At 42.1% G+C, this 16,485-nt stretch overlaps 1 protein-coding gene and 1 long non-coding RNA gene across 2 annotated transcripts; both read right to left on the bottom strand.

The window, feature by feature from the left end:
- Positions 1-6,040: 6,040 nt before the first annotated feature.
- LOC139999620 (uncharacterized) lies at positions 6,041-8,328 on the bottom strand. The gene is made up of 3 exons (XR_011805131.1): positions 7,736-8,328; positions 6,387-6,516; positions 6,041-6,234 (listed from the first exon to the last, which is right to left on the bottom strand). It is a non-coding gene; the product is annotated as an uncharacterized lncRNA (long non-coding RNA).
- Positions 8,329-8,410: 82 nt separating this feature from the next.
- LOC139999622 (ATPase family AAA domain-containing protein 2-like) lies at positions 8,411-11,488 on the bottom strand. The gene is made up of 4 exons (XM_072028634.1): positions 11,179-11,488; positions 10,074-10,200; positions 8,911-9,094; positions 8,411-8,422 (listed from the first exon to the last, which is right to left on the bottom strand). The coding sequence occupies exons 1-4, from the start codon at positions 11,348-11,350 to the stop codon at positions 8,411-8,413; spliced, it is 495 nt and encodes a 164-aa protein (XP_071884735.1). The 5' UTR covers positions 11,351-11,488.
- Positions 11,489-16,485: the final 4,997 nt, after the last annotated feature.

Genomic DNA, 16,485 nt, shown 5'->3' with positions numbered 1-16,485 from the left:
GTCCTCCCGCTCCCAAAATGGTTCCCAAGGAAAACTACTGACAGGCTAAGGTTAACTGCTTTGAAAGGGCTGTGTGGGTGGACCCATTGTCTTCAAGTTCAAGCTTTTTCCTGCAGAAACTGCCAACAGTTATGCCAAATATAACAATTGTTTTGCAAGGTGGATAAACGTCTTCCAGACTGAAAGGGAGAAGTCGTACTGTTGTTGTCTGTGCACAGACAGCTAAGCAGTGAAGAGCAATGCTAAACAACCACGATACCCCAGAACACACAAATACTGCGTAACAGTGACAGAAAGTGCTAGAATTCAAAACAAAAATTACCTTCACCAAATCGGTTTTGTCGTAGTCTTCTCTCTGGTTGTAAATACACTGATTAATGATGCCATATACTTTTTCCAGGTGATAAATGTCAAATCCCTTCGTTATCTCAGTGACAAAGCATAACAATTTCTGAAGACAACAATGGAGCAAAACAACAACTTTGAATACGCTCTATATGTTTTCGGAGGTTGAACAGTAACAATACAAGTGAGAGCCTACTTTTTCTTACGCTATTAAATAAAATGTGACACTTCAGAGAACAGATTAAATATCCCATGAGATTTCAGCAGGGAAAATGAGTTAATTTTTCATATTTCAGAGAAAGGAAAGGCTGAAATTTCGGACAATCTTTTACTACTAACCAATCTATCACATCAGTGGTTGTAATTGCAAGTCGACTGCTCCCAAAGCAGCAGGGAATGACACGATCCTCTTTGTAGGACAGCTGCTGCCACAGCAAAGCCACTGTTGCATTTCATTAGAGAAGCATTGCAGCAGCGCGGGGCACTGTAAAAAGGCTGCAGATCTTGTAGATACAGCTGTGCCAGCTGGAAAAGGAAGCACCCTTAGGTGATTACCTTTACCCACGTGTGCCATGCCTACAACTCTGCTGGCAGAACAGATTGCTCAAACGCCCAGAGCAAAGGTGGATTAGTTTGCTCAATCCTACCTTTAAATTCAGGGGTGGGTAAATAGCAAAGCGACTGCTTGTAGCAATCACCTCTCTCTCACACAGTCATTTCTATTACCAAAGATGCAGAGATGATAATCTCTGGCACAGCAACAGTGACAAGCTAGTGGCAGCACCTTCTTCCACTGCCACAGCTGTCCATTACCTGTGTGAGCCTGCAAGCATGTAGCTTTAGGGAGCAGCCATACCAAATGGAAATACTACTGCCCCCTGGAAATAATGCTGCTTATCATCTTATCAGCAAACTCTGCCTCCTTCATGTATATATATATTTATATATATATATATATATATACACACACACACACAATATAAGAAATTCTAATACTGCACTTTCAAGGAATTTCAGAAAAGTAGTCACTTCTCCATGGCTAGCTAGTTTACGTCAACCTGCTAACTTCAGGTTTAATATCATCACCGCAAGAAATAAAGATCCTTTTCAGGTTCTTAATACATCAAAGCATGAAAAAAAATCCCCAAATAAAAGCCCTCAAACCCATCATAAGAATTATGAATCATTAAAATGATATCCATAATAGTACTAGCAGGTTGTCAGTGTGGTATTTTAAAATTCAGCAAGGCCTTTTGTCTTAAAAATTAGGCAAAGAATCTGTCTCCTAAACTACAGATGACCAGAAGCAAATGGTAGCCTACAGAAATCTCCATGAGGTGTGGAAACTAAACAGTCACAGTGCATTACAGGCTGAATTATTTCACTATCTGTATGTCCTTCCAATTAATTGTTTTAATTGGCATTGGTTAACAATGGGCTTAATTTGCAATTTTACATGACGCAGGAATATGTCCTATTTGAGCATTAAAAAAAAAGCTGAAATTAGACATACTTTGAGCTCATAGCGATCCACAATAACTATGTAGTCTGTCTCCGTAGGGACTTGTACAGTGTTCTCATCACTTATCTGTTGTTGGTCTTCTTCCCAAGAACGTTCAGGAGTCACCGCTTGAAATGCCCAGGAATCTGGAAGGACACAGATTTCTTCAGTCAGGTTTTCTGTTTATCTAGAATACAGTCTCAGTGAAGTATCCTGTACCTGCCAAACAGTCTCTTTCTACAAATACAGAGACAGAATTGTTATCGTCTTCACTGAGAAATACTTGGCTTCTCCCTTCTTTCCAGCTAAAGTCACTGCTCCACAAAAATTAGAAACTAAGACAAAAAAAGCAAACAAAAATACCCACAAACAAACCAAAAGCACTAATGAAAAGCTTAATAGTGGAAAAAAATAGTCATGTTGCCAATTCAGGTTAGGGAACACATCTTAGAGTACAACATTAGGGCTTAAGTCTCCTATTCCACATGTTACTCTGGATCCACGCATCTTGAAGTGCAGCTTTTTCACCTAAGCTGCTCGTTATTGGAAAGCACCTCGTACAATAAAAGAATGTCAGTGACTGCTGGCTTTCAGTTAGGTACCATTAGAAAAAAAACAGACTTCAGAATCAAAAAAACAGCACCTACAGAAACATGCGGGCTTGGCTTGCACAATTAGAGGAGCAACATCATTACGGAATAAACTGTGTGATGACTTTTGAGAGCTGTAACAGAAAAAATAGAGTGAAATTGAAGGCTAAAGCTAATAAATAGTGCAATCCTCCTCAGCAAGAATAAGGTGCTAAAGGATCCGTTGGACTTCTCCCTTACCATTTGAACTTGGATTTTCATTAGTTATAGTTCCCCATCTTGGTGGGGAATATTCACAAAGCTTAGCACTTTCCTTTTCAGTGTTAAGTTTTACTTGACAGATGTCAGAAACATGTTTGTCCACAAACTCTTCTTCATCACTATCGTTTTGGTCATCTGTTGGTACCCTGTTCTCTGTATCGAATTGAGAACTCCTTCTTCGCTTTGCTGCAGCATGCGCACAGTTGTTCCTTCTGCACTTTCTTTCTGACGCACCTACAAAGAGACAGCATAAAAAAGTAATCCAAAACATAACCAAAAGAATTCTTTCTTCAAAATCCATTATCTTCATCTTACTTGACTGACAAGGAAAACAAAGGAACTGAGCTACCACTGCCTACATATGCTGAGAAAAGAGTTGAAAGTTAATGGGGTCAGTTTGCTATTAAGATTAAAAACAAGCAAACAAACCACACACACTGCTATGGAATTTCATTCACTAAACAGTCACTTTCAGGATTTTACATGCTGAGGATTCTTACTTTGGATTGGCAGTATTAATACAACGTGAGGTTATTTGATAAAGTCACTGTCTTACTGCATGAACTAATACAGATGAACATCATAAAAGCCTCTGGAAATAAGCTCTCCTTCGAGTCTGGTATCAAGCTGAAGACTTCAAAAGCTAAATACATGTTTGGAAGAGATTAATTAATGAGACAATTTTAAGGGAATATTCAAAGGAGAAAAAACGTGAAGACTTATACCTCGTATGCTTCCTGATTCGGTAAACCTTTTGTGAAAAAACAAACTTTGTGGTTTTGCCCAACATTCGTAGTATTCATATAGTATTGCAAAAGGATATGGGTGGAGTCCATGGCAAAATTCCCACTCTCACTAGTTAGACTTCCCTCCTTCAACTGGAAATCACAGTATGAGGGAGCTAAGATTTTAGCATTTGGGGAAGGGAGGGGTGGAGTGGGGGTAAAAATACCATTTTGCATAATTAAAAACTAGTTAAGTATTCAGAAACTGCCATCCACAACATTTTTTACCTCAAGAATTACCAATTTAGGGGCGACTAAATGGCAATTGGGCCGTCAAAGTTTTTGTTTGTTTGTTTTGTTTTATTTTGTTTTTTGTTTTTTGTTTTTTGTTTTTTATATTGTAAACCAACTTTCTTTGAACTTTAATTCATAACTATATTGAATGGATGACCTCTGGATTTCTCTCTCACATTTTGAAGTAAATTTGAAAACAAAATACCTCTGGCATAAAGAGCCAGGCATCAGAGACACCTGTTGCGCCTCAAGGACAGAGAAGGTATGAATGACAAGAGCAGCTGAATAAAATGCAACTTACCATTAGAAATGGGTGTACTGGCATCTACAGGTGCCGCTGTCATCGCCTCATTTTCATTACTCTCTTCATCTGGTTTGTCGTCTTCAGTAGCAGGGTTCTGCTGTGGTGACTTGGAGTTGTCACATGGAGCACATGCTGGAGAGGTGCGACCTTGCATTAAAGAATAGATACCAAAGATCTTCGCTGTGCATTTTCAGTTACAAATGCAGAGACAAGTCTTAAAATCCTTAGCGTTAAAGCACGTACCTCTTTTCTCACGAGATTCTTTAATTTGTTCACAAAGTCGTCCAAACTCTGTACCATTTTGTTCCTCACCATTGAATATGCAGTGTCTTGCAAAACATAGGCTCTGTGACAATCTGAAATTTTACAGACTTTAACTGAATGTTGTCTACCAACCAATGAAACTGTTTTGATCACAGAAAAAAATTGCTTTCTTCATAGGTTGGTTCCGAAAGGTTATCTCAGTGAATATTTTCAGCATATCAACATAGAAGTTAATTAAAACAAAAGCACTAGTTCCTTGGGAACATTTATATCACAATTCCATGCCCAAGTAGCAAAATGATAAAATATTTACAATGTGGTAAGAGATGTTCTCTGTGGATGTCCAAAATCATCGAATCCATCCAAAGTCTATTGTCCGCACACAGCATTTATCCATCTATACGTTTGACAGATTTTTTAAACTAGGGCTAAAAAGCACATCCTCACTTGTAGATCTTTGATCTGGGTAGTACTCTAAGGCATTGTTACAGATTAGATCGATGTCCTTCAGATAGTCTCCTGCAGCGGGGTACTGGCACGAGTCAATTTGAGTCAGAACTGTTAAAAGATCCATCGGCTCTTTAATCCTTGTGGCATAGTCAGGTACCTGCAGATCAAATACAAGCACTCAGAGGTTTTCTTAACCTTGCACACTGTCTACCAAAATTACTCTGGAAACTTTAAATAAACGACTTCCTAAAAACCCTGAACATTTGCGATGCATCAGAAGATGCTGAAATTAACCAGTTTGCTTCTCAAAAATGGAAGGGCTCTTTCAACTGGCATTAGAGCTGCTAGGAGAGGACAACAAGAAGTAGGGAGGTCAGAAGCACGTGCATGGTACAGAAGAAACACTGAGGGTGGGAGATTCATTTCACTTTGCTTCAGAAAATCACAACAGTGAAAGCTGAGTAAGCCATCCGACATTCTTTTTGCTGTCAACATTGAGGAAAAGGTGCATAAATTGCACCTGTGAAGTACCTATTGCAGGCATCTACTTTAGAATGAGATAACTGGGCCCAGAGGTGCTGATTTCTTCCCTCAGACCATAAGAGGAGCCTAATGACTAGTTCAGATGAAGACATACGTATCTGTCTAGATTTTTCACAGCTCAAGAACCTAGGAGAAAAGGGGAAGAAAAGCCAGTGGATGCCCACATGAAGAGGCCTTTGCTGATCCGCAGGTATAGTCAAGTTACACCTGTCTTTGAAATATACGCCCCTAGTTTAGGCTTATCTAATCAATTAAGGAGAAAAAGGGATCTAAGCAGCCTATTGGAGGAAAAAGAAAACACACTGCACTTATGGTTGATTCCTCTTGAGGAGTTCCAGATGAAACAGAGAACAGGATCTCAAAACTTATTTTTACAAACTGCTGCTCCTATTCCTGTTCCCACAGGAACTGACAGTCCAATAAAGGGCTTTAGACTTCATTAAAGTAGTCCTGTAAGTACTGTTTGTAATTATAAGGAAAGATCTCTGTGCTTTTCAGTGCTGTGACATGCCTACATATCAAAGCCTTTTCACGAGCAGACTGTGTTGGCATTTGGACTGGCTTTTTAGAATGAAACCAGGGCTTTCAGCGAATAATCCGATAAGAGACATCTGAGAGTCAGCAGAAGTAAAAGCACTGCCTCTGCTTCTTGCAAAATCCTAATAGTGCAGCCCTAAAAACAAAGTTGAACCTTCCCCAAAACGCTGAGAAATACAAACGCTGAGAAGTTACAGACACACATAGATCAGCACTAGTTTACCTTCTGTGGGTCAACGGGCTTTGCAAATTCCCTGAAACGTCTGTCAGTGGCAGGTCTGTGAGTAACGTCCCTCAAGAAAATTCTAAGTTCACGCAAGGTATCCTCCTCTTCCTCCTCCAGCATCCCTACTTCTTCCTCTTGTGGCTTCTGAGGCTCAGCTGGTGGTGCTACAGGCAGGACTTCCAATGTCCGATCAACTTCAATTAATCAGGAAAAATTAGCCAATTTACAGTACTCAAATACAAGCATATGACAAAATTACTGACAGAAAATGACCACCAAAGCAAATCCCAAAGAGCTAGTAACTTCGATAGGAAAGTTTTAGATGTACTTCTTATATCCTCCTCACCTGTTTTCTTTACAGGAGGCTTAGCCACTTGATTTAGAATTAGGTCCTCAAAAAAAGCTGCTCTCTCTGCCCTACCAGGCAACTCAATATTGCACACTTCTCCAAATTCCTTATTAAATAATTTTTGGATCTAAAGCAGAAGGAGGAAAGACATTTCAGATTTAAGGCCACAAAAACTCATCTTCTATTCCAAAAAGATGAGTACCTTTTAAAATGAATAATAACCTGAAGAACACAAACTGAAAAAAGTTATCTTCCTGGCCTTAAATGGCTACATTTTCACAGGCTGGCACGGCAAATTCAAATATCACCTTTAAGAATCACCTGTAGAATTAAATCTTGGTGAAGGGATTGTACGCTACACTGATAAAGTAATGGCTTTCACCACATCCAACATCGCTTCCTTTGTATTTACTTGCCTTGCTGCATCCTTTACTTAGAACCTTTATGGCTATAGAGGGAAGAGAAAGGCTTCAGCAGACAAGTGAGGGCTTTTTGCTGAGTTTTTATTTCTCTACCAAAAGGTGTCTGAAGTAGCTAGTACCTCTACATCTTCCTCCATTTTCAATTTCTAGTATTAAAAGGTAGGTAAGGAATTTCACTACTTATTTTAGAAGGAATTTAGAACCTGTACAAAAACTTCTGTGGGAACTCAAGCACTTTCAAAGCAGTTGATAATAAACACATCTAGGTAAGACCTGTTCTCTTCCCCCAGTAACTGAGACAAAATAATCGGAATGAGAACAGCGTGTTCCTGTTTTGGGCACCTTCCCTTAATGTAAACTCTCAGAAGTCAATGAAGTTCTGCATGTACTTTTACTACAGTTTATTTAGGAATACAACTAGAATTCCATTCCAAAGTTACTTGAGCAGAAATTGGAACTCAGCTTTCCAGCTTGGAAAGCTTTGGCCTATATGAAGAAAGAAACTGATTTTTTTTTTTTTTTTAATCAAACTGTTTCAATTCTCTACTAAATTGCATTATTAGCAGTTTACCCAACATAGCATGGAATGGCAGACTGTCAGAAGAAATCTCTTCAGTAAAAACATCTTCTTGTCATTTCAAGCACTGCATATTCTTGACTGAACCACTTTGTAGCCACCAGAATTATTGTATTAATTTATTATTTGCATGCATGAGAAGGGGGTGAAAGTCACTTGCTTGACTCAGAAAAAACCTTAAGCAGATGCTTTCACAGTATTCTTTTTCTCTAAGCAAATTTTAAGTGATTTGTTAGGGTGCCTGAGTAATAACAGTAGGCATTTAAGAAAGCGCAGCATTTTGATGCTGAAAGCATTCATAAATTACAAGACACTGAAGAAATAGTAAGAAAAGTATTGACAAATACCTCTTCTGGGAGATCTGAGTGACGTACATCAGACGTAGCAAGCAGCAAAACAGGCGAAAATGCTGGAAGAGTTAGAGTTAGAAAAGTAAGTTTCAAGGCAGGTCCAACGTTGTCCCACCATAAATGGATATCTGGGACATAAATTATGCTTGGTGCTGTCTTCTGAGCATTTCGGATCAGCTAGTGAAAAGGAAAGCTTGGGTAAGAAAACTAAAACACGTAGAATAACCTGTTAATACATAGCTACATAGCCACCTGACTGCCCCATGAAAGGAAACTATGTGAACAGAGTGGCAAGCATCCTTTCACATAAGGAATTTCTCTGTGCACCCTTTCAGATTACCAGTATTCGAAGAACTCTAGTCAGAAGATGGGAAGGATATATTCAGGCAGTGGCTAGACACCGTAGCTATATGGCCACAGCCACAATCATCGCATAACAAAGAAAGGAAATGTCCCTCTTATGGGACACATCAGTATTCAGTCGTGTAACATGTCTGTCCTTACTTGTATGGCTCTCAAATGTTCCCACTAAAGGTAAAAATATTTAAAGGTAGTGATGCCAAACAATAAAATGGATTTCCTGCCTAAAAGTAAAAACACCAGATCTGTTTATTTTTTCTAGTTAAAACCACATCAGCGTGCAAATGAAGTGTTTAGTGAATGTTAATGCTTTTATTGCACATACTGCAACGGCACAAGCTGTGTATGTCCGTGTGAAAACAAAATAAACAGAAGCCCCAAACCTTGGTTGCCTTACTAATACAATTTAGAAGAAGGCTACAAAAAGTAGCCGACATGCAGTCTGATACAGAGCCATCTACTGGGAGCACACAGTCTTCGGAGGCAATGAGAACTACTTTCTGGATCCCAGGGAGATGAGCAGCATTTCTTTCCACAAAGAGATGTTTATTAGCAACACCGCCCAGCTTCCTGAGCTGCTAGCAACATCATCACTGTAAAATTGGGTATGGAAAATGTGGACATGTACAACATCCAGATTGTTTGTGGTTTTGTCTAAAAGAAAAGGGGATTTTCAGACAGAAGCAAACATCCCAGCACATTAAAACAACGCCACCTCCATTACCAATGAATTTTGCTCACCTTACTTGCAACTCGATTGATCCTTTACATACAGTCAGTGAATCCGATGAGAATAAAAAGAAAAAAGGTACCTGTCTGCAGATCTCTTCTGGCGGTGCAACGTTTGTAAGCAGAACAGAAAGGTCCAGGGTGTGAACGGGAAACTTCTCCAAAGCGTGCAACACCACAGGTGCCACGTAAGAAACCTGGCCGTACCCTTCTTTTCCTACTATTAGCAGACGGGGCCGGCGTGATGTTGGTTCGCAGAAAGCACTCCTAGAACAAGAGTTAAGAAAACAAGTTTATAAATGAGGTGCTGAATAGACACACACAGATGTTCCAAGTAATTTTCCTATAGACTTACTTTTCCATCCCCAAATAATCCAAATGGTAGCGGTACATTAAATACATGTAAGATTTCCAGTTAAGTTATTCAGTCATTCCAATTGTTTCATCTTCTTCCCTTGTGTTTCCTATTCTTTACTGAACCAAGACTGCAAATTAATATCCCTGCAATCTTGCTTTACTACTAGGAAATAAATTTGTGAGGAGCATTTGTTTCCCCACTACAATCAGGCTGTACCTTTGCTGGCTTAAATCAAAGATGCTAGAGACTTAGCCTTGCTCTAGAGGACAGAAAATCTTCTGGACAGCACAGCAATAGAAACTGAGAAAAATAACTGATCCAGCTGTGACAACATGATCTAACTTTCCAACAGTGGGCTTGCATGACTTCCATACTAAAATACCACAAGATTAACACAACTTGGTGGCTTAACAAATAAAGACACCATTCAGATTTTTCTCAAGGTGTTTTAACAAGCCATTTCTCAGTTTTCTTTCTGCTACATAATTCACCATTGGTTTAAGAATCCTGGAAAACAGAAGGGCAAAAGGTGGCAACACAAACCCATAAAGTTGGGGTATTTTTAGCTAAAAGGACAGACAGGACATTTATGTGGTCTTGAGTCTTTCAAAGAATGCCATGGATTAAGTCAACGTGTTCTGGTAGTCTACGGATCACTTTGGCTTAGGAAGACAAGCCTGGGCTTTTCAATTTGGTCATTCAGAGCAACTTCATTACCACTTTAGTCCCTTCACCCTTTCTCCTTGTGAATACCAAGCACCCCTTCAACACACAAACTTGATGTTACCCCTTCGTCTACCACCCCTCGCACTTTTAACAGCTGGAACTGTTTACAAAGACTCAGCAGTCCTGAGAATCTAAACATAACAGGGATCTATCTTTCTTTACCTGCTGAAACAGAGGCGTTTTTTCTCTGGTCTGTCAGGCATTCCATCTTTTAATTCATCTCCAGAAACCAAGGATGCATCGTCATCACTGTCGAACATATCATCTTTTAAAATAGGATTTAAATGGTCTGAAAGACAAAAGAGGTTTGTTAACTTTCCTGAATAGCCTTTGTCTCTTTCTCTTACATGAATACAGCTTCTAAATCAGTGCCAAAACCCTTTCTTCATTTGAGAGCACACACTGAAAGCTATTTCCTAGAGTTCATCCCACCACAGATCTAAGGAGATGGCACAAGGCCCTACAAAGCTGTACTAAGTCCCACTGATGTGTACGTATAAGGTACGCTACTCTTGGTGATTTTTTTCTTCCCCTTAGAATAAAGGAGATTACAAACAATTTCCGCAGTTGCTAAATAGCTAAAAAACAAACAAACAAACAAACAAACAAAAACAACAACAACAAAAAAAAACAAACAAAAAAACAAGACCATTTCTTTCTGGAGGAGGTTCCCACAATGAAAGCACGGGGATTAAGGATGTGATGGCCACAGAATTCCATTCATCTAGTAAATATCAGTGCTAATTGATCTCACGTGCACATGTATAGTACGATCTACAAACATTTAAATTAGGAGACTGGTTAAAAATGATGATAGCTAAAACAATATTTAGCTTAGACCAGTTATACTTGTATCCTGGTCCCGACATTCTTCAGAAAGGAATTAGAAACATTGACCTAGAAATGCTTCCCCTCCAAATATCTGAGTTTTGATTTTTTAAAGAAAAATAGGTGCCTTATACTTCAAACCTCAAGTCAACCTCTACAAATGCTAATTATCTTAGCTGCCGTCAGAAGCAGGATGCTTCAGTAGAGAACGCATCGTCCTTTACTGTGTATTGAGTCATTCAGGGCTTCCATTTGGCATTTCAGTTTCGAATCCAGAATAAAACCTATGCGTTATCTTCCAGACATGCCCAAAAGAAAGACATGCACATGCAAATAATAAAATTCTACCATCATTATGTCTGAAAGGTTTAAGTTGATTGCACAAACCACAAGTTTTTGCTTTAGCAGAATTATAAAGAAGTGGATGCTGTGGTTATACCTTGCTGTCGGTCCTCCTTTAGTGCGAGCTGTGCATGCGGGAAGATCTTCTGCACAACTTGTAAAATATTCGCTCCTGATCTTTTAAAAAGTGGCTTGAAAATGGGTGATAGTGCTTGTCCGGGTGAAGCCACGATCCTGTTTGATGCCGGAACAACCTTCTTCAGAGCCATGAAAAAGTCCTTTGCTTTTATTTTAATAGAATTAACGTCTAGTAGCAACTTCTCCCTACTTGCATAAATCTGAGGATAGCATCGACGTAGAGAGCACAGCGCAGCTTCAGTACATAAAGATTTGATATCTGCACCACAGTATCCTAACAAACAAAAATCAAACGTTACATCAGTCAAGGCCCAGGTTTACAACATGCAACATTTAAACAATTTGTAATGCCAAAACCAAACAGGTTAACAGGGAATTCAAAGTGCTACCGCTCTGCAGGGAAGTTTCATGTTGCTCACTGCCTGATACCCTGCGCTTATGCAGCTGAAGCAGACTCCTCATCAAAAACTATACTCTTGAGGAAGATGCCCCAGAACCATTTAACGTTTTCAGACAACAGAAAGAACGACAACAAAGAGTAAATAGATGAAAGCATCTAACTCTGATTGCTATGAAGGCGTGCCAGCTGCCTCGTTGACTAGTTGTGCAGCAAGGCACAAGAGCTTGGGTACTGCCTGGTACAAGCTAAGGTTCTTTACAACTTGCTCACAAGCAAGAATCCATTTTGGTTTCAGTCTTACCAATGCATTTCTCAGCTAGTTCATCAAGCAACATGTCCGGTGGCTTAGGGGTCCAGTCATGAGTACGAATCTTGAAAATTTCTTTTCTAGCCTGGAAGCAAAATCATTGCGTTTTAGCTTGTCCCAAGTTTTCCTTAAAAATACCAACAAGAAACAAACAAACCAAAAAGCAAACAAACAAACAAACAAACAAGCAGTCCTCCCTGAAAACCCCTCATCTATTAATACACTTTTCTTACTTGCTCAACTTTCAAGTATTTTACAGTTATTTAATATACACTCTGCATTTTCAACCAGGAAATTGAATATTTCTTATTTGTTATACTGAACTTTTTCTAGGAACCTACAATGAAAGAAAAGGCATTTATAGCTTCAATAACAAGTTTCCAAACTACGGGACCTAATGACCCAGAGGAAAATACTGTAATGAAAAATTTATCCAGAAACATTTCTTTGTTGTCCAAAAATCTTCTCTAAAACTTAGCAAGCTTTCATTGTGACAGTCTCATTACTTCATCACATTTGCTTTTCAGTCAGTAAATGCACAGAAAGCACTTCTGGCACAATGCTTCAAATTGCTACAATTACTATAAAGAAGAAAATAATTATGACTCAAACTACTACCACCGATCCGGGGCACAATCAAATGCAAACACGTCCCCTATTCATTCAGAAGTGAAGGATTGAGACCAAAAACACAACTTCATGATGAAAACGCCCAAGTGGACTAAATAATTAAGCAAACAGGTACAACTTTGCAGTGTCTCCACATATCACTCTTTTGTTCAAGTTGTCAATTATTTTTTTTTTCCTATAAAGTTGGACTTTGCCATGGTAGCACTAACATTCAATTTAAGTTCTCACCTCTTTATTTGGCAAGTTGAAGAGGAACTCTCTGCCAAAGCGTCCTGGTCTTCGTAAAGCAGGATCTATAGAATCCAGTCTGTTGGTAGCTCCGATTACCACGATCTCCCCTCTGTTATCTATGCCATCCATAAGCGTCAGAAGAGTTGAAACAATGGAACTAATAGAAAAATATAGTTTTTATTTACTGGTTCAGTAAATTTTATTACATTCCACGTGACTTTCTTGATGCCGGAACAACCTTCTTCCTAGTAGTCATTCAAAAGTGGGAAAAAAATAGTCTACCAAGTCGGGGTTTTTTTTGGTTTGATAATAAATCTGCAGACTGGTAAGTCATCAAGCACTTCAAGACTGTTTGATATAATCTCTACAGGAGGAACAGCCAGTGTTGGAAATGAAAAAAAGCAGCCCGTTTCTTCAGAGTCTTAAGCCTATGCTACTAGGAAAAAAAAAAAAACAAAACAAAACAAGAGGAGAGGAGAACAACAGCGGGAAATTTACCTATTCTCCAGGTGTTCAATTGCAAAGCCTCCTCTGGAGGATCAACAGCTGTGAATTCAGCGTGCTTAGAAGAAATCAGATCTACGTCTGAACCACAACTATTTCAGTAGCATCACTAACTTATGTTACTCTGAAGAAGCAGTCAGCACCCTTTCTATGTTAGGAAATAGCTGAACAGAGTCTGTTATTCACGTGAAGTAGTCAGGCAGGTTTCTTTAGGAAGGCTGGGTTTCACTAGAACATTACTAGCCTGTAAGCCTCATGGCATCACCTTCCATCTTGACTGCTAAACCTCCTTGTCCCCTACTATCTTCTTTGCCAAGGTACAGCTGTCCACATTTACTTTTCCTACTTGGCTGGACTGAATTTAAGAAGGGATCTTGCATCTAAGAAAGGGAACAAAAGTTGCTGCCCAGCAGCCTCTGGCTCAGGGAGGAGTGGGAAAGCTCTGTGCAGCCCCCAAGGGCCGTGCAGCAGGAGGCAGGAGGTGCTCCAGGCTCACAGCAGCAGTTCCCTTGCGGCCTGTGCAGGGAGAGGCCCCTGGTGGAGCAGGCTGTCCCCCTGCAGCCCATGGGTCCCCCGTGGAGCAGATCTCCACGCTGCAGCCCCCCTGTGGCTGGAGGAGCCCCCGGTGGAGCAGGTGGCTGTGGCCTGGAGGAGACCGCAGCCTGTGGAGAGCCCCCGCAGGAGCAGGCCCCGGGCTGGACTGGAACAGGCTGTGCTGAGCCTGCTTTGCCCGTGACGCTCCTTGTGGAGTGATCTCCCTGTCCTTCTGGCAGCCCTTGAGCCCTTTCCAGCCTCTTTTCTCCCCTTGGCGTTGGAGGAGGGGCAGGGAGAGAGCGCTTGTGCTGGAGCTCAGCTGCCCAGCTGAGGAAAACCACCACGGTTTGCTCTCTCTTGCCGCTGCTGCAGCACGCTGGTAGCAGCCAGCAGCGTCTGTTCTTCGAGCCTCAGCAAGCCCACAGCATCTTCCTTGAAGGGATCCCTTTCCTTCACGCCTGCCAGGCGCCGCCTCCAGAGGCTGAGGGCTTGTGCCCCGTTTGCAAGCGCTTTCTCAGTGCCCCCTTCCCCAGAAAAGGATCCCAGCTGCTTGGCTTCCCTGCCCTCTGCTGCCAGGCTCCCGCAGCTGCTATCCCAGCAGCGCAGCAGCCAGCTGACAATGTGCTCGCCTGGAGGACAGCTGCAATCTTGTCCCATGGCTCGCAGCTCACCCAGGGATGGGGATCACCTGCTTGCTGCTGCTTTTCTCTCTGCTCTCCTTTCCAACAGCCTCCTGTTCCCTGGGATGGCCCTACCTTGGGGTAGGCTGCCTTGCCTTCCTCTTGCTCCTTCCCCTTCTTGGGAGGACTTTCTGCCCTTCCGAAACGAGATGACTTCTGCATGCATTCCTTCCCCTTGTGTGTACTGGCGCCTGAGACAGCACCGGGGTAGTCCCCGGAGCCAGCTCTTAGGGCCTGTGCCAGGCTTGGAGGGGCTGCAGGGAACATGCCAGGGGCTCGAGGGGCTGCAGGGCGAGTGACAAGGCTTTGAGGGGCCTCAGGTCCCAGCGCAGTGGTTGAAGTCGATGCAGGGAACATCAGAGTTGTTGGAGGGGCTGCAGGTAAAATGCCAGGGGTTGCGGGGGCTGCAGGGTGCTGAGTCACAGCTTTGCATCAGGTCAAGACGCATTTTCCTAGAACCATCCATTTCCTCCTGAAGGGGCTGAATAGCATGGAACGGTCTTCAAAATGCACAGAGCAGACCCCAGCAAACGTAGGGATGCTGCTAGCAAGTAGGGAACTTTTTTGTTGCTGTTGTTAACATTGCTTCACAACAACAGATGCAAACATGATAAGATTAAATAATAATCATTATAATTTTATAGTAATAAAACAATGCCATACTGTACAACACAGTCAATAAAGTGGATTGAATGCAATAAAAATAAAACCCATTTTTCCCATCCCAATGAGTTCCTATCCCCATCATCACTTCCCATCCCACTGATCATTTCCTATCCCAACAACATCCCAGTTCTGATCCCAAGGCTGAATTCCCAACTCCCACCCACCCATCCAGCCAGCCATGCACCCATTTTCTGCATTTTCAGGTCACAAGACTCTGATGAAGGCCACCTCAGCCTTTTCCCCGAAAATAAAGCTGCTCTTTATTGTGAAAAACTTCACTTTTGCACAACACTGCAGACCCAGCCAAGATGGTCCTGCAAGACAAGGTGAAACAAACATACAAAGCCCATATGGATGTAAATTGGTTCATCTAAACAAATTCCTACCACGAAATCCTGATCCTCAATCTCAGCACCGATGAAAAAAGAGGATACAGTTCCCTCCTCCAAGGTCCCTCTCTGCCCCTGCTCCCCGTGGGCTCCTCTCCATGGCTGCAACTCCGGCCTGGGGCCTGCTCCTGCGGGGGCTCTCCACAGGCCGCAGCCTCCTCCAGGCCACAGCCACCTGCTCCACCGGGGGCTCCTCCACCCACAGGGGGGCAGCAGCGTGGAGATCTGCTCCATGTGGGACCCATGGGTGCAGGGGGACAGCCTGCTCCACCAGGGGCCTCTCCCTGCACAGCCCGCAGGGGAACTGCTGCTGTGAGCCTGGAGCACCTCCTGCCTCCTGCTGCACTCACCTTGGGGGCTGCAGGGCTGCTTCTCACTCCTTGCTCTTCCAGCTTCTGTTGTGCAGCAGTATTTCCCCCTGCTTACATCTGCTCTCCCAGAGGTGCAAACAACATCGCTTATTGGCTCAGCTCTGGCAAGCGCCGGGGCCCTTTTGGAGCTATCTGGAGCTGGCTGTTGTCTGGATTGTTCTCACAGACGCCATCCCTGCAGGCCCCTGCTACCAAACGTAAATCCGATCGAAGTGTATGCAGCAATTACAAAGCCGCTGTGCTTTGGGCTGTCACGATCCTCCTGCAAGTGCAGGGGAGGTGCAGGGTTGCTTTGCATTTCCAAAAGGAGGAAGAAAGCCTCCAACCCCACTGGACCTCAGCCACTTGCAGGATCCAAGCAACGCTCCCCACTTTCAGTTATCTCCCTCCCATGCACACAGTGGGAGCAAGGTTGAACAAGCACATTTTTGAAAATGTTTATCTTAATGAAGAATAAAAGAAGTCTACAACACCCAATCCGTCTGTGCACCCAAGGCAAAAATCGTGGACTATTCTGCCTCAACACTATTTTCAGACCCAATTTGTCAAGTCAT

Source organism: Anas platyrhynchos, chromosome 27 (genome assembly GCF_047663525.1).
Source record: "Anas platyrhynchos isolate ZD024472 breed Pekin duck chromosome 27, IASCAAS_PekinDuck_T2T, whole genome shotgun sequence".
Classification (NCBI taxonomy): domain Eukaryota; kingdom Metazoa; phylum Chordata; class Aves; order Anseriformes; family Anatidae; genus Anas; species Anas platyrhynchos.
This window is presented reverse-complemented; position numbering and strand designations above follow the sequence as displayed.

Bases quoted from the DNA above. Each gene is read 5' to 3' on its own strand.
- LOC139999622 (XM_072028634.1), bottom strand. From the start codon at position 11,350: ATGGCTCTGAAGAAGGTTGTTCCGGCATCAAACAGGATCGTGGCTTCA. The intron at 10,201-11,178 runs GTATAACCACAG...TTTGTCTTTCAG, and splicing joins AAAGGAGGACCGACAGCAAG to ACCATTTAAATCCTATTTTA. The intron at 9,095-10,073 runs GTAAAGAAAGAT...CTCTTGTTCTAG, and splicing joins AAACGCCTCTGTTTCAGCAG to GAGTGCTTTCTGCGAACCAA.